The sequence below is a fragment of the Stegodyphus dumicola genome, chromosome 3, assembly GCF_044657685.1.
Source record: "Stegodyphus dumicola isolate Sdum_Otavi_A_Nest chromosome 3, ASM4465768v1".
NCBI classification, from domain to species: domain Eukaryota; kingdom Metazoa; phylum Arthropoda; class Arachnida; order Araneae; family Eresidae; genus Stegodyphus; species Stegodyphus dumicola.
In genome coordinates, this window is record NC_140770.1 from 35,791,728 (window position 1) to 35,817,771 (window position 26,044).

At 33.4% G+C, this 26,044-nt stretch overlaps 1 protein-coding gene across 1 annotated transcript; it reads right to left on the bottom strand.

The window, feature by feature from the left end:
- Positions 1-297: 297 nt before the first annotated feature.
- Positions 298-3,374, bottom strand: LOC146997966 (uncharacterized). Its single transcript, XM_085812415.1, has 2 exons — positions 2,492-3,374; positions 298-305 (listed from the first exon to the last, which is right to left on the bottom strand). The coding sequence occupies exons 1-2, from the start codon at positions 3,372-3,374 to the stop codon at positions 298-300; spliced, it is 891 nt and encodes a 296-aa protein (XP_085668541.1).
- Between the last annotated feature and the right edge of the window lie 22,670 nt (positions 3,375-26,044).

The window sequence follows — 26,044 nt, forward strand, 5'->3', positions numbered from 1 at the left end:
TTCAAAGATTTTTATTAAATTATTATTATTTTTTTTTATTTATACAAATAAACTTTTTTTTAATTTAAATTCATATTGTGGAACATTTCAATTTTATCATTTTTACAAATTACCTTCTTGCTACGTAACGACATAATTCCTTACATACGAATAATTAGACAATTTTCATTATTTCTAAAAATTTTCAACTTTACATTAATAAAAAAAGAATATTTTTTATTGCATGTGAACATCATTACACTGTTTTCATATCAGTTTATAAAATTCCTAAATCACGCCATATTCTGTGTAGGTATGCTACAATTCTACGCATTAATAAATAAAAAAATCTAATTTCTCAGAACATCTCTCAAAGAAAATAATATAATAAAATAAATACTACAAACTTGGAACACTAAGTAATGCTTCACATACGCACACACACACACATATTATCAATGAACTCACATTATCAAGTGCAATTACGATACCAAACACTACGTATTAAAATATGAGGTAAACGTTACTTCAAGGGTTAAAGTTTACAGTTTTGCTACTGTTGAGTCGATCGTCGAACTATCCATATATATCGTAAGTCGGAAAGCGTTATAAACATATCAAAAAACAAAAAGTTAAAAATACAGTTTAAATGAAAAATTATGTCTTAAATATAATTCACAATTAAAACAACAATACAAATTTAAAATACACAAACGATATGTTAAACATTGCACGTAAATAAAGTTACATTACTCCTAGACATCACGCACAACCTCGTTTTCCCTTTTACACAACGATCAGTATTCCCTCGAAAAACATCAAAGAATTCCACAAACTCGGTGTCCATGTGCTCATTTATCTATTTTCACTTGAAGAAAAATCAGAGAATTGCTCAAACTCGGCATTGCGCACCACATTGGCTTTGCCCATGTCACATCGATCTATTCTGACTTAAAAAAACATCCCAGAATTGCACAAACTCGGCATTGCGCACCACATTGGGTTTGCCCATGTGCACATAGATCTATTTTCACTTAAAAAAACATCCCAGAATTGCACAAACTCGGCATTGCGCACCACATTGGCTTTGCCCATGTCACATCGATCTATTCTGACTTAAAAAAACATCCCAGAATTGCACAAACTCGGCATTGCGCACCACATTGGCTTTGCCCATGTGCACATAGATCTATTTTCACTTAAAAAAACATCCCAGAATTGCACAAACTCGGCATTGCGCACCACATTGGCTTTGCCCATGTGCACATCGATCTATTTTCACTTAAAAAAACATCCCAGAGTTGCACAAACTCGGCATTGCGCACCACATTGGCTTTGCCCATGTGCACATTGATCTATTTTCACTTAAAAAAACATCCCAGAATTGCACAAACTCGGCATTGCGCACCACATTGGGTTTGCCCATGTGCACATCGATCTATTTTCACTTAAAAAAACATCCCAGAATTGCACAAACTCGGCATTGCGCACCACATTGGCTTTGCCCATGCGCACATCGATCTATTTTCACTTAAAAAAAACATCCCAGAATTGCACAAACTCGGCATTGCGCACCACATTGGCTTTGCCCATGTGCACATCAACCTATTTTCACTTAAAGAAACATCCCAGAATTGCACAAACTCGGCATTGCGCACCACATTGGCTTTGCCCATGTGCACATAGATCTATTTTCACTTAAAAAAACATCCCAGAATTGCACAAACTCGGCATTGCGCACCACATTGGCTTTGCCCATGTGCACATCGATCTATTTTCACTTAAAAAAACATCCCAGAGTTGCACAAACTCGGCATTGCGCACCACATTGGCTTTGCCCATGTGCACATTGATCTATTTTCACTTAAAAAAACATCCCAGAATTGCACAAACTCGGCATTGCGCACCACATTGGGTTTGCCCATGTGCACATCGATCTATTTTCACTTAAAAAAACATCCCAGAATTGCACAAACTCGGCATTGCGCACCACATTGGCTTTGCCCATGCGCACATCGATCTATTTTCACTTAAAAAAAACATCCCAGAATTGCACAAACTCGGCATTGCGCACCACATTGGCTTTGCCCATGTGCACATCAACCTATTTTCACTTAAAGAAACATCCCAGAATTGCACAAACTCGGCATTGCGCACCACATTGGCTTTGCCCATGTGAACATCGATCTGTTTTACTTAAAAAAATCAGACATTAAATAAATTCTCCATTGCTCATATACCCAGAAATTTACTTTCACTTACTTTTCAATACTTTTCAAGAAATCAGAGAATTTCAGAAACTCGCGCGGAACCAACTCCATTGATTCGAGTTGCAAAAAATGTGTCCAGAAAAATTATACAAAACAAAAATAAAGCTGCCAGAATAATGCAACTATCAAACATCCAAACTGCCATATTAGAAAAGCACCCAATATTTTACTTAAGTCAATAATAATAAATGAAACTTACCTTCAGTCCTCTCCTTTTGCAGAATATATGGCTGTGATCTCACTGAGAAATATACGCATCAGTTGGCTGGCGTCAGATTTCTTGTGTTTCCTTCTCCAAATATATTCCGCAAGATAGGAATCAAACTGTCCTTTTGCCTTACTAGAGCCACGGAAACTTCTTTTGATTGCCGCCCAAGTTCCTTCAATACTATTGGTATGCGCACCTGTTTCTGGATCTTTAAAACTCAAGCTATGATTGACTTTCAGGTGCGCATACCCTTCGAACTCGAGACAGTCGTACGCTTTCCAACAATCGGATATAATAATCGATCCTGGTAGAACATTCTCTTTAATGATTTCTAGCAATGTTTCGGCACCTCTGTTTTCAACAACTTTAAAGACGCATTTATCTGTTCCTCTCTCAACCAAACCAAAAACCCATTTTCCTTCGACTCTTTTCCCTCTATGATACTTTTGCTTGCCAAACTTGCTTTCGTCGATTTCGACAATGACACCTTCCCCACCCAACTTAACATTCTCCTTCAAACATAACTCCATGCATACTTCTCTACAAAAACTTTTCCAATCTGTCACCGTATTTTTAGCAATACGTAATTCCGTTCGTATAAAATCATTCCCACACTTACCCAACCACATATAGGTAACTCGCAAAACATCACACATGCTCAATTTACTCTTCGCAAACCAGGAGTTCTTTCGAACTGACCTTGAAATTTGATGCCTACATTCGCCTCCAGTAACTCTGCACATCCACTCAAAACCGTCTATACGGTTTTTTCGCTCTACTAGTTTCATATTTGTTCCACAAATCGGGCACTTATACGATATTGCAATCAAACCTTTCTCCATACACCACTCAATAACGCGCTTTTTGCTTCTTCGCTCCAACTGATTAAAAAAATCCAGATTCAGATACTCATCCATTCTGCAGTAAGCACCGAATTAGACACACTCATGAATAATCAAAACATTCTTTAAGCAAAAGAATTCTTTTCTGTATTTTCGGAAGTTACGGTTATAATTTTTAATTCATGCATTCAATATTTTCTAATGATCATTTTTGCTAATGATCATTTTCAATCGTTTGGTATCTTAATAATACATTTGTGAGAGATAATTCGTTGCGTTAAATGCTAACAATACCACAAAACACACAAAAGTAGATTTATAATTTAAAAAATCTCGCACATAACATTTTAAACCTACCATTTCAACTTAGTTAAAATATAATTTAAGTTTTCTTTAAATACGAAGCTATAGCATACTTATAACTTCTTTTGAAGAAGAGGCGTAACCAATATTACGTCATAAAAAGGCGTGTCCAAGCATAAGAGAAGTAAACACAGCATCGACTGATGCAGCCTATTCTGCGATTTAACCAGTGTTTGCACATCTTTCTGTTTAAATTCTTGCTCTCTTTGTTGTACAAAGAATAATTTATCTAATGGCGAAATTAACTTTCGTCCTAAAAATAATTCTGCTGGGGTTTTCCCGTAGTATCGTGATTTGCCGTTTAGTTGCCTTGAACTAAAAAGCATCAGCTTTGTATAATAAATTTTATTGTTATTCTAAAACATAAAATTCTTTAAGAGAAATATTGCCTGCAGCGCAGTGCGGCTAAGAACGCTATTCTACTGAAACATAAACATGAACAACTGTTGCCATTCACACAAACTTTATAGTAAAATAAAGCACGTTGCCAGTAACAAGATTATTGCAAAAATCATAACATAAAATTAAGCAGTGAGTAAATAAAATATACAAAAAAAAAAAAAAAAAGAAATGCAAATATTAAATATGCATCCAACATTAACACCCACCCTTGCCATTGCATTAACATAGATCATTCCCGATGCAATGGCAACGGTAAAAGTTTTACTACGGGTATTTTAAAATAACCATTAACAGTTTTCACTGTAACAACTCTAATATTGCCATTAATTGATTATTAGATGACAATTTATATCTGTGACAAACAATACATTTATGGATAAAAGACTGAAAAAGTTTCTTACCATTTACAATCCAATAGCTTTGCTTTAAAATGTTAGCTAGTAAACTGGGCCCTGCATGCATATAAGTTACATGATATTGTTTAACAAGCAACAAAGCAATCCTGTGTTGACCTGGTATAATTATGGGATGCTTAGCATTGAATGACAAGTCAGAATTTTGCAGCCTACCTCCCACCCGTAAAACACCATCATCATCTAGAAAAGTAAAAAGTGAGCTTAAAACACTTTTAGGACTTAAAGATGAATTATTTTTGAGATCCTTTATATCTTTATGGAAGTGCACAAACTGGATCCATTTAATGATCAACTTCATAGCTGCTTGCCTTTCATTAGATGAAGGTACTACTGCAGGACTTTTTAACCTATTATCTTCAGAACCAAAGACCCGTTCTTTGCACCTAGAAATAAATCTTAAACAAAAAGAAATTACATTAACTATTTTAGATAAAGAAGAACAGTTCTCAAATAAATTGTCCAGAGTGTCATTAGTCAAATAAGCTGTTGTACAAAAAATTGATTTTGTCCTTTGTTCAGTTAAGACAGTTGCATCGCTGTTAGTCTCATTACTGACAGAACATTGTAGAGGCCACTTTGAACTGTCGAACGCTAAGAATGATGGCCCATGCCACCATAGGGATATGTTCGGTAGAAGTTTAGGATCAATTCCTCTAGAAGGAAAATCGGCAGGATTCTGTTTCGAAGAAATATATCTCCACCGTTGATAGGGAATAGCATCTAATATTTCTGAAGTCCTGTTTGCCACAAAAAGCTTCCATTTTAGAGGATGAGCTGCTAACCAACAGAGAACAACCTTAGAGTCAGTCCAAGCGTGAAAGGAAATTTCAGTGGTGGAGAAGGCTTTACGAACAGCTTTGATTAATCTGGCAAGGAGCAATGCACCTAGGAGTTCCAGTCTAGGTATGGACACTTGTTTAATGGGAGCAACTTTGGTTTTAGCAACCACCAAATTGACTTTATTTCTGTCGTGAGATGTTGGTTGAACACAGTAGATAACAGCAGCGTAAGCAGATTCTGACGCGTCACAAAAACCATGCAGATAGATGTGGTTAGACGTAGTTTGAAGCCACCTCGAAATTTTAACATTTTTGAGAGCCTTAAGATCTTTTTGAAGTCGCTGCAACTTCTCTTCCCATTCTTTAGGCAGTGGGGCATCCCAGTCAAGTTTTAAAAACCACAATTGCTGATAAAACATTTTCAATTTGACTGTACATGGTGATAGCAAGCCAAGAGGATCAAAGATTTTAGAAGATTGAGAAATGAACCTTCTTTTAGTAATTTCAGTCCCAAAATCCATAGAAATGTTAAATAAAAATACGTCTTCTGTAGAGTTCCAAAACAGCCCTAAAGCCTTGGCACATTCATCTGAGTGAACTTCCAGGTCATCTTCTTCATGATTATCAATGGATAAATTTTCGAGAAGCTTTGAGCAGTTTGACCTCCATTTCCTTAAATTAAATCCACGTTTCTGTAATAGCTGTGAAAACTTAGAGCATAGGTCAACTGCTTCCTCTAAACTGTTTGCTCCAGATAAACAATCATCTACATAGAAATCATTTTTAAGAACGGAGGATACATGAGGATGATCCTGTTCTGCATCCAAAGCAATTTGCCACAAACAGCGTGTTGCTAAAAATGGTGCAGATGCAGTGCCATAACTAACTGTACATAATTTATATGTCTGCATTTTTGAATTAATAGATTCTCTCCAAACAATTCTTTGTAAATGTTGATCCTCATTATCTACTAAAATCTGGCGGTACATTTTTTCTATGTCAGCAGAAAAAGCTATTTTATGTATACAAAAGTTGAGCAATATTGAAAATATATCTCGTTGTAGTGTTGCACCTACCCCTAAAACAGAGTTCAAAGAAACTGAATTTTTAGGTTTACATGAACCGTCAAATACTACACGAAGTTTAGTGGTAGAGCTACTTGGTTTAACAACAGCATGATGCGGTAGATAATATACTTGCTTATTTTCTTCATTCTCAACAACTGGAACCATATGATTTAAAGTTTCGTATTCTTGCATGAACTCCTATTATTGCCTACCAAGTTCTTTATCTAAATCAAATTTTCTTTCCATGGATAGAAGACGAGAAATAGCCAAAGGTTTGGAGTCGCCTAACTCTTCAGCATTACTGAAAACGGGCAGTCGGACAACAAATCTGCCATTTCCGTTTACTCGATAATTTTCTTTAAAATGCTTCTCACAAAACTCTTCTTCAATCGTTGATTTCTGATTTTGGAACGTTAATTCTTCCAACTCCCAAAAACGCTTAAGTGTTGCATCGACGTTATCCTCAATATGTAAACTAATGCGATTAACACTAATGGGATGCGGAGTATTGCCTTCTGTTTTAATTCTGCCTGATACAACCCAACCAAAAATAGTATTTTGCGCAATTACATTTTTATAACCAACAATCTGCCCTGGCTGAAGCAGAGAAAAGAAATAGACAGCTCCAATTATCATGTCTATTTGTTTGGGCGTACTGAAATTCCGATCTGCAAGATTAATTGAATTCAAATAATCAAGGTCCTTGCTATCAATCTTTACTGAAGGCAAATGCGAAGTTAATTTTTTAAGAATATATGCTTGTATTAAAACACCATTTTTTTTCAACTCAGATTTCGGAAACAATTTTACATTTACATAACCACGAGTCAAAGCTGTTTCAGAATCACCAAGTCCCTTTACACAAATACGGGCATTTTGTCTGCGTATATTTAATTGTCGAATAAATCATTCACTGATGAAAGAAGCTTCACTTCCACTGTCAAAAAGAATGATACATTCGTGACCTTGACCAGCAGAATCGTAAATTATTACTGTACTCTGACCCTGAATAGAAAAACTCGAAATATTTTTTTGTTCGTCTGAATTAGAAATTTGTTCATCAGATGGAGATGAATTTGACACAACTACGTTAACACTTTTAATATCTTCATGCAGTAAAGTATGGTGTTTTGCTTTGCAAATAGAACACACATTCTGCGATGAAAAAAATTTTAATTGATGATTTCCGAAACAATTGAAGCATAATAAATTCTTGCGAATGATATTTTTCCTAGTCGTAATATCTGCACCTTTAAATTTATAACACTTTGATAAAAAATGAGAACCATTGCAATGCTTACATTTTAGAACAGAATTTTTATTATTATGTGAAACATTCTTCGAAACAGAGCACTGATTTTTATGCGATACTCGCTTTTCATTATTATGAGTGTTTAACATTTCAAGTGAAACACATCTTGAGTTTAAGAATTCCAAAAAACATTCTAAGGTAGGAAATTCTTCTTCACCATTTTTTTTTTTTTTTGTGACCATAAATGGCGCGTTTCTGGATCGACTTTTTCTAACAAAAAATAAATTAGCCAAACATCTCTAGACGAAGCCTTTTCGTCAAGAGATTTTAATCCACGGATAACTTCATCAGATGTATCAGATAGTTTTCTTAGATTAACAGAATCAGAGCTAGTAATTTTGGGTTGCTCAAGAAATGTTCTGACAAGCGACATTACAATTTGATTTTTTCTATCATAACGATTCATCAATTTGTCCCAAGCCTCATCGTATGTAGTTTCGGAAATCGGAATGTGCTTAATAATAGCAGCTGGTTCGTCTTTTAAAAGTCCTATCAAATATTGGAATTTCTGAATTTTCGCTAATGACTGATTGGTATGAACTGTCGCCATGTACAGATCTTTAAAATTAAGCCAATCAGTATATTTACCATTGAAACTCGGAATGTTTAACCGCGGAAGTTTAAAGCTAGCTTCAACTGCAGTGGGATTTGAAATCAAAACATTTCTGGCCGTTACGGATTCAATGGCGGATTGATACATTACTTTCGTTTCAAAATATTTAGCTTCGAATTCAGCAATTTCAGAAGCTTCTTCGGGTAAAGCAGCATCATATTGATCAAATTCTTTAAATATTTGTTCAATTCTTTCTAATCGTGCTTTTAATCCCGTTAAACTTAACTGATTACTGAAACTATTGTGAAGCCGCGTTAGGGTAGATTTCGTTCGTCCTCTTAATCTTTTAAGATCAGATTCACTTAATTCTGTCATTATTACCATGAATAATGATTAATAATCACAAATAACTTCAACAAGATACTTAAGCAGCAAAAAATATTTCCGCTTATCTTTCTGACGTCACGCAGACGATTCGCAGTACCAGTACTTAAAAGTTCGTTAAACACAGTTCTAAAGCATATAATAATAACACATTAAATAGCATTTAAATGCCTCACCTGGGGAACCAAACAGTTGCCTTGAACTAAAAAGCATCAGCTTTGTATAATAAACTTTATTGTTATTCTAAAACATAAAATTCTTTAAGAGAAATATTGCCTGCAGCGCAGTGCGGCTAAGAACGCTATTCTACTGAAACATAAACATGAACAACTGTTGCCATTCACACAAACTTTATAGTAAAATAAAGCACGTTGCCAGTAACAAGATTATTGCAAAAATCATAACATAAAATTAAGCAGTGAGGAAATAAAATATACAAAAAAAAAAAAAGAAATGCAAATATTAAATATGCATCCAACACCGTTCTTAAAGCAAAAGCTAACTCATTTATGTAGCCATCCCAGCGCTTGTGATGTGTGCTAACATAACTTCGAATTATTTTTACAATGTTTTTATTAACTCCTTCTCCTGTGTTAGCCTGTGGTCTATACGGAACCATTTTGATGTGGCGTATACCAAGTCCAGTGCATATGTTTTCAAATATTTGGCTAACGAATTGTTTACCGTTATCGCTAATGACTTTTATCGGTGCACCGTATTTTAAAATGTATCTGTGTAAGAATGCATCTGCGACTGTTTTGGCTGACGCGCGTTTAAGTGGAAGAATTTCTGGCCATTTTGAAAAATGATCTACAATTACTAAAAGAAAACGAGTTTTATTTAACTCACTCTGGGGGAAAGGACCAAGAAGATCTATGCCTAAAATTTCATTCGGAAATGTAGCGCGAATATACCGGCCGGGCTGTAATTAATATCATTTATTAACTGACATTTATTGCAGGACCTGACATACGCAGTTACTATTTTGTATAATTGCGGGAAATATACCGCCTCGCGTACCCTTTTTAAAGCCTTTCTGACCCCTAAATGACCCGCTGTTTTCGCGTCGTGTAATTCCTTCAAAATGCTTATATGAAGCGAGGCTGGGATGACTAGTTTGTATTCCAGATTTTCGTTTGTTGTTTTCGTACAAAATAATAAATTATCTATTATTTCATAGTTTTCTGCTCTATTTCTTATCTCATCGATATCTGTGTGTTCAAAGCTTTCGGGGTCTTTCAAATACGCATAGATACTTCCAAATTCAGGATCAGCTTTCAATTCAGCAATAATTGTATCTCTAGAATCTAAAATTTTTGAAGTCAACACAGCGCATTTAAGTTCATTGCCTTCATCGTCCAGTTTTATACGAGAAAGTGCGTCAGCTACATTGTTTTCCTTACCCGGTTTATATTTGATTATGAGATTATATTCTTGGAGTTTTAAAGCCCATCTTATTAACCTGGGCGTTAGGTTTTTCCCCGAGTAAAGTCTACCAACAGCCGCATGATTCGAAAAGACTGTTACTGGCGCTTTGCCGAAATAAACTCGAAATTTGTGTACAGCCATTAATACGGCTAATGTTTCTCTCTCTGTAGCTGTATAATTCCTTTGTGTATGATTCAACGTTTTACTAAAAAATGCCAAAGGATGGCCATTTTGCATAAGAACCGCACCCACAGCATAGTCCGACGCATCTGCTGCAATTTCCGGGTTTTCGTCCCCCTCCGGGAATTTCAAAACAGGGACATTGATAAGCGCTTCTTTTAACCTTTCGAATGCGGTATTTGCTTCTCCTGTCAATTTTCCATGCCTATTTCAATGTCTATTTAATTTTCATGCCTCACGTAAATTACGTCAGACTTCTAGCACATATTTGGTTATATATTTGGTTAAAAACAACAGGAATGGCTTATTCATTTTTATTTGGATTTTCACTTAACTTACATTGTGATTACATTTAGCAGTTGTTAATTTGACTAATATTTCAAAAGGTTAGAATAATTTTGAATTTTAACCCGTTATGTTGTGTGTTCACAGTTTTTTTTTTCCATTGTAAAAAGGTTTACCCAACTCAAGCGAACATTGTTTGTAATTAAACTCCTTATATTTTCTACTATCTGAAGTTAAAAATAGAATGTGATTTCCGAGCTGATGATACAACATATTAGACTAAAACTGTGTTAAAAATTAGCATTTCATAGGACGAAGAGACACGAAGACAAAGCTAGCGGTCCTAATCTATAGGCCCTTGGTGAAATTTTCGCGACCAGCCAACACATTTTTCGTTCAGTTAATTTGCATTATTATCATATTAAGTATTATGACAATGAATTGTAGAAATTTTAAGATTTTAGTGGTTTTGTGTCTTCTTTCACATTAGTTTGATTATCATTAAAAATGAACACGAGTAACGTCTCTGCAAAATATGCACTTTGTATAAGATTACAATCAGAGCTATAAATCTTATTTAAAGATATGAAGTCACCTGTTTGATTATTTATGCGACCTATCATTATAGTCGTTTTTAGAATACAGTAAGACCCCGCTTAACGCGGGGGATACGTTCCATCGAAGTAGAGCGTAATGCGAAACAGCGCTAAGCGAGGCTATCTTAAACATGTAAATAATGGGGTTAGGGGAATACGGATAAAAAATGGTTAGGCATTAAATTTAATAATGTTTTTTTTAATAAAAATAAAATCAAACATTTATTTCTTACAAGAATAAAAACAATATAAACGCATATACTTTTAAAAACAAATAAAATTCTCAGTCAGATCATTCAGTCTATTATGGGTTTCCAATTTTCTGCCTTTTTGTTAAGAAGGCATTAAAATAGATTGGCTTAATGGCATATTGCGTTCAATATCGTCGTCAATCCATATAGACAGTCGTTTTTCCATTTCCTCTATAATGTTATTTCTAGAACGGGTAATTCTAGTTGCAGAGCTTAACGTAGTTGCAGTTGCCGATGACAGTATTTTTTCTTTATTTTTAAGAATTGTCCTTATTGTTGAAGTTGCCAAAATCAATGCAGCACTAATTTGAGATTGACGTTCACCAGAATCTAATCTCTAATCACTTGCATTTGAGTTTCCAGTGAAATGCTTTTTCTGGTTGCTTTCCTTTCTTGTTTTTTATTATCACCCATGATCAAAACTAAAGATCATAATATTTGTCACTGTATTAATCGTTATAGTATTATACAAATTTAAACTTACAATAATGTCAACAAATGTTTCAAATGATAAAAATGCGTCCACCAAGCAAGAAACACAACTACACTGTTTCGGATATGTTATTTGGAAACCTAGCGCTGCGCACAATTTCGGAGAATCCCCGGGTTGAAACAAAAAAGCGCTAAACCGAAACAGCGCTAAACGAAACAGCGTTAAGCGGGGTCTTACTGTACTTCTTTTTCGGCGGGGTTTTTATGCTGTTTAATGTCGTATTGTGTGTACTTTGTATCATTGTACTGTTATGTTTTGTATATTTTGTGTTGAACTGTGTTTTCTCTATGTATATTTATTTGTCATGTATTTCAAATGTGTGTGCTTAATTATGTATCATATTAATGTGTAATGTGTATATGTAATAATGTATGTATATAATGTGTATGTAATTATGTATCATATTGATGTATAAGTAGTATTTTATGTGCAAGCAGTAACCCAAGTGTAAGCAGTAATTTATGAGTAATAATATGTAATGTAATGCATATATTTAAGTATATTAATGTGTAAGGTAATGGGTATATGTAATTATGTATCATATTAATACGTAAGCAGTATTGTCTGTACAAGCAGCAAATCATGTGTAAGCAGGAATATGTGTGAGCAGTAACTTACGTGCAAGCAGTAATTAATGAGTATTTTTGTATCATACTAATGTGTAAGCAGTAATTAATGAGTATTTACGTATCACACTAATGTGTAAGCTGTTACTTATGTGTAAGGAGTAATTTATGAGTATTTATGTGTCATACTAATGTGTAAGCAGTATTTCATATGTAAACAGTAACTTATGCGTAAGCAGGAACTTATGCATCATCAGTAGGCAGCAATTCCTGTGTACCTAGTAATTTACGTACAGTGCAACTGAATATGTATGTAATCTTATACATGTAATTTATGCATAAGCTGTAACAAGGTGCAAGCGTAGGCAGTAATGTATCATATTAATGTGTAAGCAGTATTTGTATTATATTAATGTGTTATCATGTATCATATTAATGTGTAATGTAATGAGTATATATAATTATGTATCATTTAAAGTGTAAGTAGCATTCTATGTGCAAGCATTAATTCAAGTGTAAGTAGTAATTTATGTGTAAACAGTAATTTAGGAGTAATAATGTGTGATATAATGCATATTAATGTGTAAGGTAATGTGTATATGTAATCATGTATCATATTAATATGTAAGTAGTATCTTCTGTGCAAGCAGCAAATCATGTGCAAGCAGCTTATGTGTAAGCAGTAATTAATGATATCTATTTAACATAATGTGCAAGCAGTATTTCATATGCAAGCAGTAACTTATGTGTAAGGAGTAATTTATGAGTATTTATGTATCATACTAGTCTGTAAACAGTAACTTATGTGTAAGCAGGAACTTATGTATCATCAGTAGGCCGCAATTCCTGAGTACGTAGTAATTTATGTACAATGCAACAGAATATGTATGTAATGCAATGGTATAACGCAACTATGCACAATGCAGCTATGTAATATAATCCCTGACTGAAACAGCATGCTGTTTCATACTCCGCATTGAATAACCAAATACGTGTAAACTGTGATCCGAATGTTGCCATATGTACAATGCTATATGCAATAATGTATCATATTAATGTGTAACCAGAATTTTAAGTGTAAGCAGTAACTTATATAAGTAATAATTTATGTGTCATCAGCAGGCAGTAACTTATGTGTAAAGTAGCAGTTATGTATAGTGCAACAGTATATGTGTGTAATGCAACGGTGCATTGCAACTATGTAGTATATTCTTTAACTGAAACAGCATTTTGTTTCATACTCCGCACTGAATAACCCAATATGAGTGAACTGCGATCTGAATGTTGCCATATGTACAATGTATTATGCAATTGTGTATCATATTAATGTGTAAGCAGTATTTTTCAGTATTTGTATCATAACAATGTGTAATTATGTATCAAATTAACGTGTAATGTAGCATGTATATCTAACTGAGCATCATATTAATGCACCATATTAATGTAGTCATATTAATGTAAGCAATATTTCATGTGTAAGCAGTATTTCATGTGTAAGCAGTAATTTATGTGTAAGCAGTAATTCAGGTACAAGCACAAGCAGTAACTTATGTGTATGCGATAATTTAGGAAAAAGCAGAATTTATATGTTATCAGTAGGCAGTAATTTATGAGTAAGTAGTAATTTTAATTGAAGTATCGATAAACTCCCGGTGCGTCCTTATGGGGCCACAGGGAGTTGTTGCGTCTGGATAGGGGAGGGTGTGGGACATATGCCTGTTTACCTCTGTTAGACGCCAGGCGTCCGCGTCCTCCGTGACCTGTCACCTGTCACCTGTACTACTTTTTCAAAATTATATTTTTTTTTGTTAGCTTGTATAATGATGATTGAAGTTTCAGTGTTTTTCCAGTATTAAATGGGTGCGCACAATGATTACAGATATGTTGTTTAAAAAAATCAAATTTAAAGAAAAAACGTTGTAAGAAAATGCAGGTCAATTTTTTTCCACAGTGTGACTCAATTTTTCATGCATGTTTGAGCAACCTAAATTATGTCGGACTTATAGCGATTAATATTAAAATATGAAATATATATATCTCTGCTTCTAAAAATGTATTATATTGTCGTTCATTGCTTTTGATCAATATCAGCATTTATCTCTGATAACATTTTCAGAAAATCTGTGATAACCGTTTACTACCTTTTAAAGAAATGAATGCAGCTTATAAAGTTGGGCTCTCAAATACTTCGAAAATTGTATTCTTAAAATTATTAAACATATTTCGTATTTCTTCATGAAATGCGCCTGACATGGAAACATGTTTCCATTCAATGATGCCATCGATACTTAAAAATGTACTTACAGTTTGAAATTATAATTATTATAATAAAAAATATAACCAGTTTGTTACTCACTAGTTTTCGCGTATAGTCTTGAACTTTGTGTAATTTAAAATTCAGAAGTGTGCGAATTGTTCGATGTTTCCGAATTTTTATTAATGAAACTGCTTTATTTATTTAAGGCAGAGCAGTGGCTTTGGAATAACATATACTTATCTTATGTCTACTACTTTGTTTTGTGGTTATAAAATTGTTTTTTCCGTTTGTTATTCCCCGAAAAACATTCCAGATAGGTAGGTAGTTTAGATATCTGATTTAGACGTGCAACGATGGTTCTACGCTTGATATAAAGTCGAAGGAATTTTAAAGAAGTTCTAAAAGTTCTTTTCTAAGGATGCGTGCTCAGTATTAAGGATAAATGCACATGCTTCAAGCAAAACAAAATTACGAAATTAGCAGTTTCAAGATTTTGAAGTATTTAAAAAGATTGAAATATGTTTCATTCAGGGCAGTGTTTCAAAATCTTCACAAAAAGGATTTATCATTTAAAGTTTTAAATAACCGTAAATCTTTCCTGCTAAACTTTCAAACAATAAAACGTCTATGTTAATCATTAATATAGTTTCCTCAGGAAAATGACTTGATTTTTTAATTTTACGAAGATCCGCCTGATTCCGTTTTTTTTATTTGAGCTAGATCAAACTTGTAGTATTCAACAATTTTATTCCTTGGTTGATGGTGGGTCTCCCTCACTAGAAGCCACATAGTGGTAACCTTCAATATTCTTAGGTGCTCCAATAATAGACAAAGCTGCATATTTATTTGGCAAATAATCCAAGGGCCAGAAATCCTCATAAACTGATATTCCCCTTAATACACTCATTCAGCAGCTATATTATAGAGACTATTTGTTTGACGCTTTAATGCAGAGGAGTCCGACGTTCAGCTTTCCTGGGCCACACTGGAAGAAGAGATATTTTGGATTACACAAATAATTTCTAATGTCAGTAGCTACCCATGAACTCCCAAATAAGTAAACCACATATTAGCTTGGGTTTAATAAAAAATTCCCATATAAGAGATAAATTTATGGGGTTGACTGCATTATTCAAATTTGCACAATATGTACTGTATACAAGAAATCACAAATATAGAAAACTTAAGTAAAACAGTGATTTACTAGATTTTAAATGGCGAGGCGTATCTGCCTTACTCTAAGGATAGGTGATGACAAAAATGACAAAAATGCATTTAAATAATTTAAAAACTTTATTAATTTATGATTCTTTTAATGTAATCATAGCAACATAGAATCATTTTTGACATTTTAGTTTACACTGTACACATAAAATTTAATTGAAAATTTGTTTGTCCTCGTAAGAAATAAAATTTATGTAATTTTCCCTTTAAATTTGTGAATATCTGGTTTGACTGAAGTGTTTGCAATTTTCTGGGAGCTCTTAAGTTATTCGTTACGTGCTTTGTTTCTCATTTCACGCTTAGTATGATTTACTATTAAAAATATTTTTTCTCAAATATTCTAGCTTCCAAATAATGATAACGATAAATAACACATGACAATGAGACGTATTTATTTACCTTTAGTCATGATTTATAAAATTCCAAAAGAAAGACGTCATCAGTTTTCTCTAAGCTGAATCTCACATACCAATTGTGTGCATTCTGTTGAAAATGTTTTGGCAATATCTATATCAACTGTAAATAGAGTTGCAAAAATGCAGAAAAGATTATTTCTTTTCAGCATCCTGAATGGTCGGATAAAGCCAGCCGAAATAATTCAGTCATTTATACTTCAGCACAATAGACTAATATAAACCTAAAACTGGAGAAAAATACGCTGGATTATGTTTTGATTGGATACAAAAATATCAAAACCAATTTCAAGATTTTAGGGAAAGAAATCAAAATTTGTATAATTTTACAGTCGATACAGATATTGCTAACAAATGTTCAAGTACAAAACTCGGAGGTGCTGTATGGCATTTAGCTGAAGAGAAAACTGATGGCGACTCTTCGTTGGAATTGTATAAATCAAGCCTACCGAGAGTTAAATATGCCTCACTCCAAGTCATGCGTTATTCCCTGTCGTCATTATTTGGTACCACATATATTTATGAACAAATCCTTTCAGTAGTGAAACACGCTGAGAGTAAAATTAGAACCTGAATATCAGAGGAACACCTTGAGAACTCCCTGAGAAATACAACCATTTCAATCGAAACAGACGTTAGTTTCATTTCTCAAATTTGAAGTCAGTTGTATAATATTGTTGCGTACGTACGGGTTCGTGATGGATTGAATGCACAAGTCGATAAAAGGTTAATAAAATTTATTCTTATCCCAAGCAATAAAACAAAATACTGAAATTTCCTCAGAGATATTCGTACAATATCGAAGTTTCTCACAGTATTTATATTTTAAACTACTAAAACGTTAAATAGAACTCAATTGAAAACGCAGAAAAACAGATAAACTCCGATCTCACCGCGAATTCGCTACAATCAATAACAGCACTAAGTAAACAACTGAACTGAGATATTTTGCTCCGGCTTTTATAAGCTACCCAATCATGCACGAGAACATTCTGGTAAAATCTATTTTCTCGAGGCTTCTGGAAAGCAAAAGAGTACAGTTACGGAGATATATATTTATTAAATTGGCGTGTTCCTGTACTTTTACATTTACACTAATACATTTTCTGAAATATTTGACAGTCCAACTTGCATAAGCTGCATTCATTTATTAAAAAGTTAGTAAATTCTTTAACAAGTTTTCTTTAAAATGTTTCAGAGATAAATAAATGACTGCTTGAGAACAATGAATAAAAATATCATGCATTTGTTTAGAAACATATACGAAGTACTCTTGAGATTTCCTGAACGATCAAGTCTCCATGTTAATACTTTTCTGATAATCTGTACAAATTTGACATAAATTACGAGGCTCAGCTTGGTAGGAAAAATTGATTCTGACTGAAATTGATCTGCATTTTGCTACAAGAATTTTTCTAATTTTTTTTTTAAATCACTACGCCTATAATCAACGTGTACATTGATTTTATGCTGGAACGTCTGTGTCACTTTGATCATCAGTATACAACTTGCAGTAAAAGTAAAACATAATTATGAAAGTAAATATTCTAACAATGATTGTAAGGCTAAGTCCCATAAATAATCAAATCTGTCCTTTCGAATCTTTGAAAAGGACTTGTATCACAGTTTATAGATTTTCAGAGGTGGTACTCATGTTCGTTAATGGATAATTACTATAGTGTGAAACTGAGCTCCAAACTAATAAAATCTTAAAACTTTCTCAAAATTCTTGCCATAAAAATAATTTCCTAATAATGCTAATTAACTGAATGGAAAATGCATTCGCGAGCCACATAAGATTGCTTTAATGGCTTCTAGTTTCAGACCACTGGCTTATATGATTAGTGTTTTTTCGTAATATAGGTATAGAGTGGTAGCAAATACACGCTTTTAATTTTGCACTTTTAAATTAAACCGAAATTCACAAACCTCTCACAATTTTCTGCCATATAATTTCAGATTTTAATGGCCTTTTAACCTTTTTTTTTAATCTGCGTTAAAAGTAATCCTAGTGATAAAAATAAAATATTCTAAGAACAGATGATTATGAATATACATAAATGATGTTCTTTTTTTTAAATATTTCATTACAGCAAATATGAATTTTCATTCATAGCAGAAATGATCGCAAACTGCCGAATACCAGATTCGTAGTTGTTTGAAAATACGAACGGACTATTCGTATCTTAAATTAATTTCCCAAATTTTTATCTGTGACTAAAGTTCCCTTATCGCCCACATTTTAAAATTTCATTAAATTCTGGATTACATACATGTTACATCAGGTATGTTACATCAGGATTGCTAGTAAAATAACTGCATTATGAAACTACTTTACTAATCTCTGGGTTCGCCTTTGTTGAAGTTGCAATTGCTAATTATTTAAAATAGTGTTATTCAAGTGGGTCGCGATCACATTCGGACTTAATTTTACTTCCATTCGAAAATTTCGAGCGAGATCGCAAAGTGAATAAAAGTCCTGAAAAGTCTTTATTGATGTTATATAACAATAAGTCGAGTCTCTGACCAATGCGCAGCCCAAATTAAGTATCAGTGCGACCCAAGAAGCGAACGGTGAAGCATCAGAGATGTAACAAGAATCCGCCCCCGATGACATATTTTACGATTGCGATCGAGGCTCAGGATTGGCCTTCAACACGCACAAAGTTCTGTTTGGAAGGCGCTCCGATTTGGAATGAAATAAATCGCCTGCTAAATGGGGAGATAAAGGAAGCCCAAAGAAATGCATATATTGTTTTTACATTTCAACCGCGTGGTTGCACATAGCCCTAAAAACGGAAAAAATAGGCAGAATTACTTCTTAGTTTGACACAAAAATATCAAAATACACTTCAATACTTTCGGGAAACAAAAAGATATTATGCACATTTGCTACTCTATTTACAGTCGATATAGATATTGCCTACAAAATTTCAACATAATACACAGAATTGCCATGTGACTTTCAGCTCAGAGAAAACTGATAAGGTCTTTCGGCTGGAATTTTATAAATCATGCCTAACGAGAAATAAATATGCCTCATATATGCTATTTATCGTCATCATTATTTGGAAGCTAGAATATATGAGAAAAAATATTTTCAATAGTAAAGCATACTAAGAGTGAAATCAGAACCAGAGCACAGGACGAATATTTTGAGAAAACCCTGAGAATTGCAAACACTTCAATCAAAACAGATATTCACAAATTTAAAGGGAAAATTACATTAATTTTATTTCTTGCAAAGAGAAAAAAATTTTCAATTAAATTTTATGTAAAATAAAATGTCAAAATAATTCTATGTTGCTATCATTACATTAAAAGAATCATAAATTAATAAAGTTTTTTAAATTATTTTAATATCTTTTTAAGCTAATTTTTGTCATAACCCATCCTTAGGGTAGGAAAGTTACGCCTCGCCATATAACGCAAGTAAATCACTGATTCACTTCTTAAGTTTACTATACATGTCGTTTCTTCTATATAGTACACATTGTGCAAATTTGAAATAAAGGCAATCAACCCCGTCCATTTATCTCTTATAGGGGACTTAAAAAAATTTCTTTCATCATTCAAACCTGAAAAAAACGGAGAATTTTCGATTAAACCTATGCTAATATGTGGTTTGCTTATTTGTGAGGTTCTGAGTAGCTATTGATATTAGGAATTATTTGTGTAGTCCAAAATATCACTTCTTCCAGTGTGGACCAGGGAAGCTGGACTCCTCTGGATTAAAGCGTCAAACAGATAGTCTCTCTGCTGAATGTTTGTATTAAGGCGAGTATCCTACTATGAGAATTGCTGTCCCTTTGATTATTTGCTAGATTAATATGCAGCTTTGTCTATTATTGGAGCACATGGAAAATTGAAATTTACCTCTATATGGCTTCTAGTGGGGGGGATCTACCATCAGCCAAGGAATAAAATTGCTGAATACTACAAATTTGCTCCAGCTCGAATAAAAATAAAGGAATAAGGCGGATCTTCATGAAATTAAAAAAAAATTTAGACATTTTCCTGAGGAAACTATATTAATGATTAATATATACGCTTAATTATTCGAAAGTTTAGTAGAAAGGATTTACGGTTATTTAAAACATTAACTAATAAATCCTTCTTGTGAAGATTTTGAAAAGCTCTCCTTAATGAAATATAATTCAGGTTTTCAAAGCCTAAATGCATTTTTAAATATTTTAAAATCTTGAAACTGCTAATTTCTTAATTTTGTTTTGCTTGAAGTATGTCCATTTACGCTTAATAGTGAGAATGCATCCTTAGAAAATAACTTAATAGAATTTCTTTAAAATCACTTCAAATTTATATCAAAAGCAGCACCATCAACGCTCACGTTCTAAAACGAATATCTAAACTAACTTCCTGAAAGATTTTGCGGAGAATCACAACCGAATAAAACACTTTTAAGCGCAGAGCAGTAGATGTAAGATCTTTTATTTCAAAGTCACCGCTCTGCCTTAAATAGGCAAAGCAGTTTCATTAAAAAACGTTCAAAAGATGCGAAAATTTCTCGCATGCAGTTGTAATTTTAAATTATATAAAGCGCACGGCTATATGAGAAAACTAGTGAGTAACGAATTGGTTGCATTTTTATCATAATAATTATGATCTCAAACACTTAATACATTTTTTAATATCGATGGCATCATCGAATGGAAACCTGTTTCCATGTCTGCTTCATTTCATGAAGAAATACGAAATATTTGTAATAATTTTAAGAACACAATTTCCGAAGTATCTAAGAGTCCAACTTCTATAAGCTGCATTCATTTTTTTAAAAACTAGTAAAGGGTTATTGCAGATTTTTCATGAAAAGTCATCAGAGATAAATGCTGATATTGATCAAAAGCAATGAAAAACAATACAATACACTTTTTAGAAACAGAGATATTTAGATTTCATATTTTAATATTAACCGCTACAATTCAGACATAATTTAGGGGACTCAAATAGGAATGAAAAATTGAGTCACACTGTGAAAAAAAATTGATCTGCACTTTCTTACAACGCTTTTTTCTTTAAATTTCATTTTTTTAAACAGCATGTCTGTAATCAATGTGCGCACCTAAAAACGATTATAATGGTAGGTCATATAAATAATCAAACATGTAGCCTCATATCTTTATATCTTTGAATAAGGTTACTCAGTTTGAATAAGGTTATTTTCAGATGCATTACTCATGTTCATTTTTAATAGTAATCAAACTAACGTGAAAGAGGATACAAAATTTCTACAAATCATTGTGATAATACTTAATTTCATAATAATGCGAATTACCTGAACGGAAAATGTATTCGCTGGTGGTAGAAAATTATACCAAGTGCCTCTAGATAATGACCACTAGCTTTTAGGTTTCGTGCTTTTTCGTCTTATGAAATGCTAATTTTTAAGAAAGTTTCAGTCTAATAAGTTGTATGATCAGCTCAGAAATCACATTCAATTTTAACCTCATATAGCACAAAATGTAAGGGAGCCTAATTGCAAAGTATGTTCGCTTAAGTTGGGTAAACCTTTTTAAACTGCAATAAAAAAACACGTAAAACTGTAAACACACAACATAATGGGTTAAAATTCAAAATTATTCTAACCTTTTGAAATATTATTCAAATTAACAACTACTAGCTGTAATCACAAAATTAGTTTGGTTAAAATCCAAATAAAAATGATTAAGCCATTGCTGTGGTTTATAATCGAAAATACAACACAACTCAATCACGATGACTGGTAATAAAAGAAATTTGACAAGGATGAGTTTGTTTTCGCTTGCAATTAAGTTTGAAATATTATAAACACAAAACTGAAAGATGAACATATTATAGGTTTACACTACTCTTGGCGTTAGCTTCCCTAACTATTGTGTGTGTGATTATGGCAAAGACTCGAGGGCTATTTGCCTAAAGGGGCGGATGCCTTCGTGGAGGACTTTCTAAGGGAAACTGGCTCGTATACACGTTACATATGGGGAAAACCACGAAAACGCACATGCATCCAGCCCGTTTGCGGGATTCGAACCTCGGATTTGGCGTTAGCTTACCAGTTAGCAGTGCAACTATTTTTGGCCCTCAAATGGATTTAGCATTAACTACCTTTGTCGAACACCCCATTACCGAGCTAAATTGTAACTTTTGCCGCGTGTAGTTTAAATGCCAATTGTCGTTTAAATATTTAAAACTTTCTGATCTGAGCAAAAATTGTGGCGTGAACAAAGAATTGCCTACATCGAAATGTAAGTGTTAGTGATACATATAAATAGTTTTCGCAAACTTCCTAAATGTAAAATTCTTTTATCCGCTTCCGAAACTTAAAATTAGTTTAAATTTTTCAGCGCAAGATTTCAACTGGAAATAAAGGAAAGTTTCTTGTTAATTAGAAAGCTCAAGGACTCCAAGCAGTAACGATATAGAATTTTTTATCTACATAATAAGATTTACATCTTTAATTTGCTAAAAGAATGTTTAGCCTTTTATTCGTCAACAAATGGACAGATACATCTTCTAACAGACTTCACTCCCAGGCAATCGAAATAAACTTTCTACTTAGACTTCACTTCTTTGAAGTAGTAATGGGTCGCATAATATGGACTTAGACAAATGTCTAAGTACGTATAAAATCATGGAGTTCGTTTAACTATTCAACACAAATTTTGTTATACATAAATAAAGTAGAGGTTGATCAGAGTTAAGGTAAGTAGAGTTTAATTTCTCCGATTCAAAGTTAAATAATGATTGATCACATTTAAGGCTCAGACTGGAGTAGAAAGACATTGAAATATATTATACCAGTAAATTTAGATAACAAAACTCATAAAGATATTAAAACATGAATCATTAGACACCATGTGTAGCGGAGATGAAAAAATAAGTAAAAGTATATCTGAAATTTGTTAATTCACTGGGTAGCCGCTGTAAAAATTCAGTTTGCGAAATCTTAGGAATTCTCCTGACATTTCAAATTGCTTTGAAGAGAATTTTGAATTTTTTTCCCAATAAAATTGTTCTTTTATTTGTTAGATTGTCCTCTGGTTCAACATATTTTAAAGATTATATTAGAATTAGGGGCAGCCAGAATTTAAAATAAAGCCATAGCGCCCTGATATGGACATGGTCCAATAAGATGTGAATAGGTTCCCTCTCAAAAAGAGCATTAAAAACGAAGAATCGAAAGAAGAGCGTCCGACTGGAGGACCAAAAGTATGAATAAGTCAGAAGCGAAGGGAAATATCAAGACCCATCTCCGATGACGTACTTTGCAATTGCGATCGAGATTTAGCAGGGAATGCTTTGCTCACCCGGCCTCTTGCTTTTGAAGGGGGCAGATGTAAAATATAAAAATATACGATGGCTTTGCTCTACGCGAACACACAATCTTTCTGCAATTTAGGATTTTCGCCCTAGACCAGTACCTTCTAGAACATTCTAGTCTATTACGTAACAGCTGCTACAAATAACGAATGCGCGCCATTTAGCGATACAACAACAGAAGCTTCCTATCCTCCTGCGCTATCAAACCTAGCTGCTGCTTTTCTGCCTTTCTTTGTTCAAAGTATGACACGTTAAATTTAAAGTAATCTTAATTAGTGACAAATATTGATCTGCTTCTTGAATTGTTATTTCAATTCATAGCATGGAGCTACAAACTATTATGTGTCGTATCCTATTGTGTCGTTATTTGATGTCGCCTTGACACTCAACCACAGCAATGCCGAGCTTCTTCGTTCATGTGCCACTGCTGCGGTATCATCACATGTATATAGTTAAAGAGTTAGACATAAAAAAACAATTAGAGTCATTGTTTGGTTGCATATATGTAAACTGCGCAAAAAATGGGACAGTTCTATATCTCCGGTTCTACTGGGCCTATTGACGGAATTCAATTTGCGTTTTTCATGTATCCAAAGAGAGACCAAGGATATGTATTAGATTTATATTCGCCATTGTTCTACTATAGGTATTTTGACACAAAATTGGACTTTTTTTTAAACGACATATCAATTTTTTTCCTTTTTTCGATACTACTACTCAAATTATGCCAAACTGCCACGCTTTGTAAAATTCGCACAAGTAGTTTTTGAAAACTAGCTTCTTCATGTTAATTGAATTTAGGATGTATTTATTAATATATCTTTTTTATTACACTTATTTGGTTCTTTCTTTCACATTTGGAAATTTAGGTTCATTCCGAATAAAATTCGCCCATTTTTATGAATTACTTTTAAAATTTATAGTTTAAAATATTTTTTATAAATTTTTCGAAAAACGTTTTTGTATCATAATCTATAAAATTTTTAACATCATCTTAAAGTAGATATATTTATAGGCACGCCTACAAAAAATAGAGTTTTTATTCAAAATTACCTAAGATATACGTGAATTTACATATTGGTGTATTTTGAAATCTGGCATTTTCGTTACAAGCAACAATAACGTCAAATGTGTTTTACGCATTTTGTTAAGAAAGTGGCCTTTTTTAGGGGTCGTGCACAATTCAAAAAACGGAAAGAAAAATAGGTGTCTATAAATTAAGAAATTTGTTAAGTGAATTATTCTTGGCGCAAAGAGAAAAAAATGCGCCAAGATAAATTGTTAAATATCCACGTAAATTGTGCACCAAATTTCACAAAATTTAATATTTAGGCATAATTTGAGTCGTATAATCGAAATATGGAAAAATTTTCGCGCGTCTTTTCAGATGCGATTTGGAGTCAAAGTACCTATATTAGAACAAATTCTGTATACAAAGTTAGCAAATATCCTAAATCGCGCTTTCGAGACATGAAAAACGCAATTTGAATTTCGTAAATCGGCCCAGTAGCATGGAAGATATATATCTGTCCCATTTATTTTCGCAGTGTACTGTAATATCTTGTTATTTAATAAATAAATATAATTATTGTTGAAGTGGCAACGCCATGTTTGTATCAAACCGTTACTCAGCAACGAGATATATTGTTTTAAAAAGATTTTGTATTCTGAAGATTTTTACAGCTAGGAGCAGGATGAAAATTTTGCCACTTAAGAATTGTATAAAATTTGTCTATCACCGTGAACTAGAAATGAAATTTATGTTCTACTAAGAAGATTGCCTGTTTTGTAAATTACTGCAAAATACATTACAGTACATATATATTGTGCGAATTTAGTATTCAGGTAAATAATTTTATTAAAATTTTGTGTGAAACTTCAGCCTTTTTTTGTGCAATGAAAACGAAATGATTGAAAGGAGCGAAGTTCTGATGAAAAAGAAGCCTACAGGAGCAAGTCTTTTTAAAACTGAGGTAAATGGCCATCTCGTTAAATTGGCGAGATATTGCCGAGTTGACGATTGTTTCGGGAACTAATTTTTGCTGCCAGAAAATTTCCAAAGAAATCTCTAAAATCGCGAAACTTCGCGACCATTTGGCCACCTGATTATCCGGTCGCTGCATAACTCCAATTGATAGGGTAACCGAATAACTGTAATTGATCCCTATATAACCGCATTCAGCCTTCATATGCCTTTTACTAATATGAGCGCGAAAGTCGCTGAACACTAGGCCTTTTTGTGGCTTTCCCCGTGTGCAAGATGTATACGAGCCAGTTTCACTAACAGCGTCCTCCCAATCTTCTAGTAATTTCGAAAAATGGAAGGTACTAGAGACTTTTCGGCGGCCGGTTAAAATTATATAAGCCCGCAGACAGCATCAATTTTTCAAAATAAAGTTTTAAAGTCATGAGCCGATCACCGGAAGGATATCAGCAGAACTGGTAGCATCGCGTTTCAT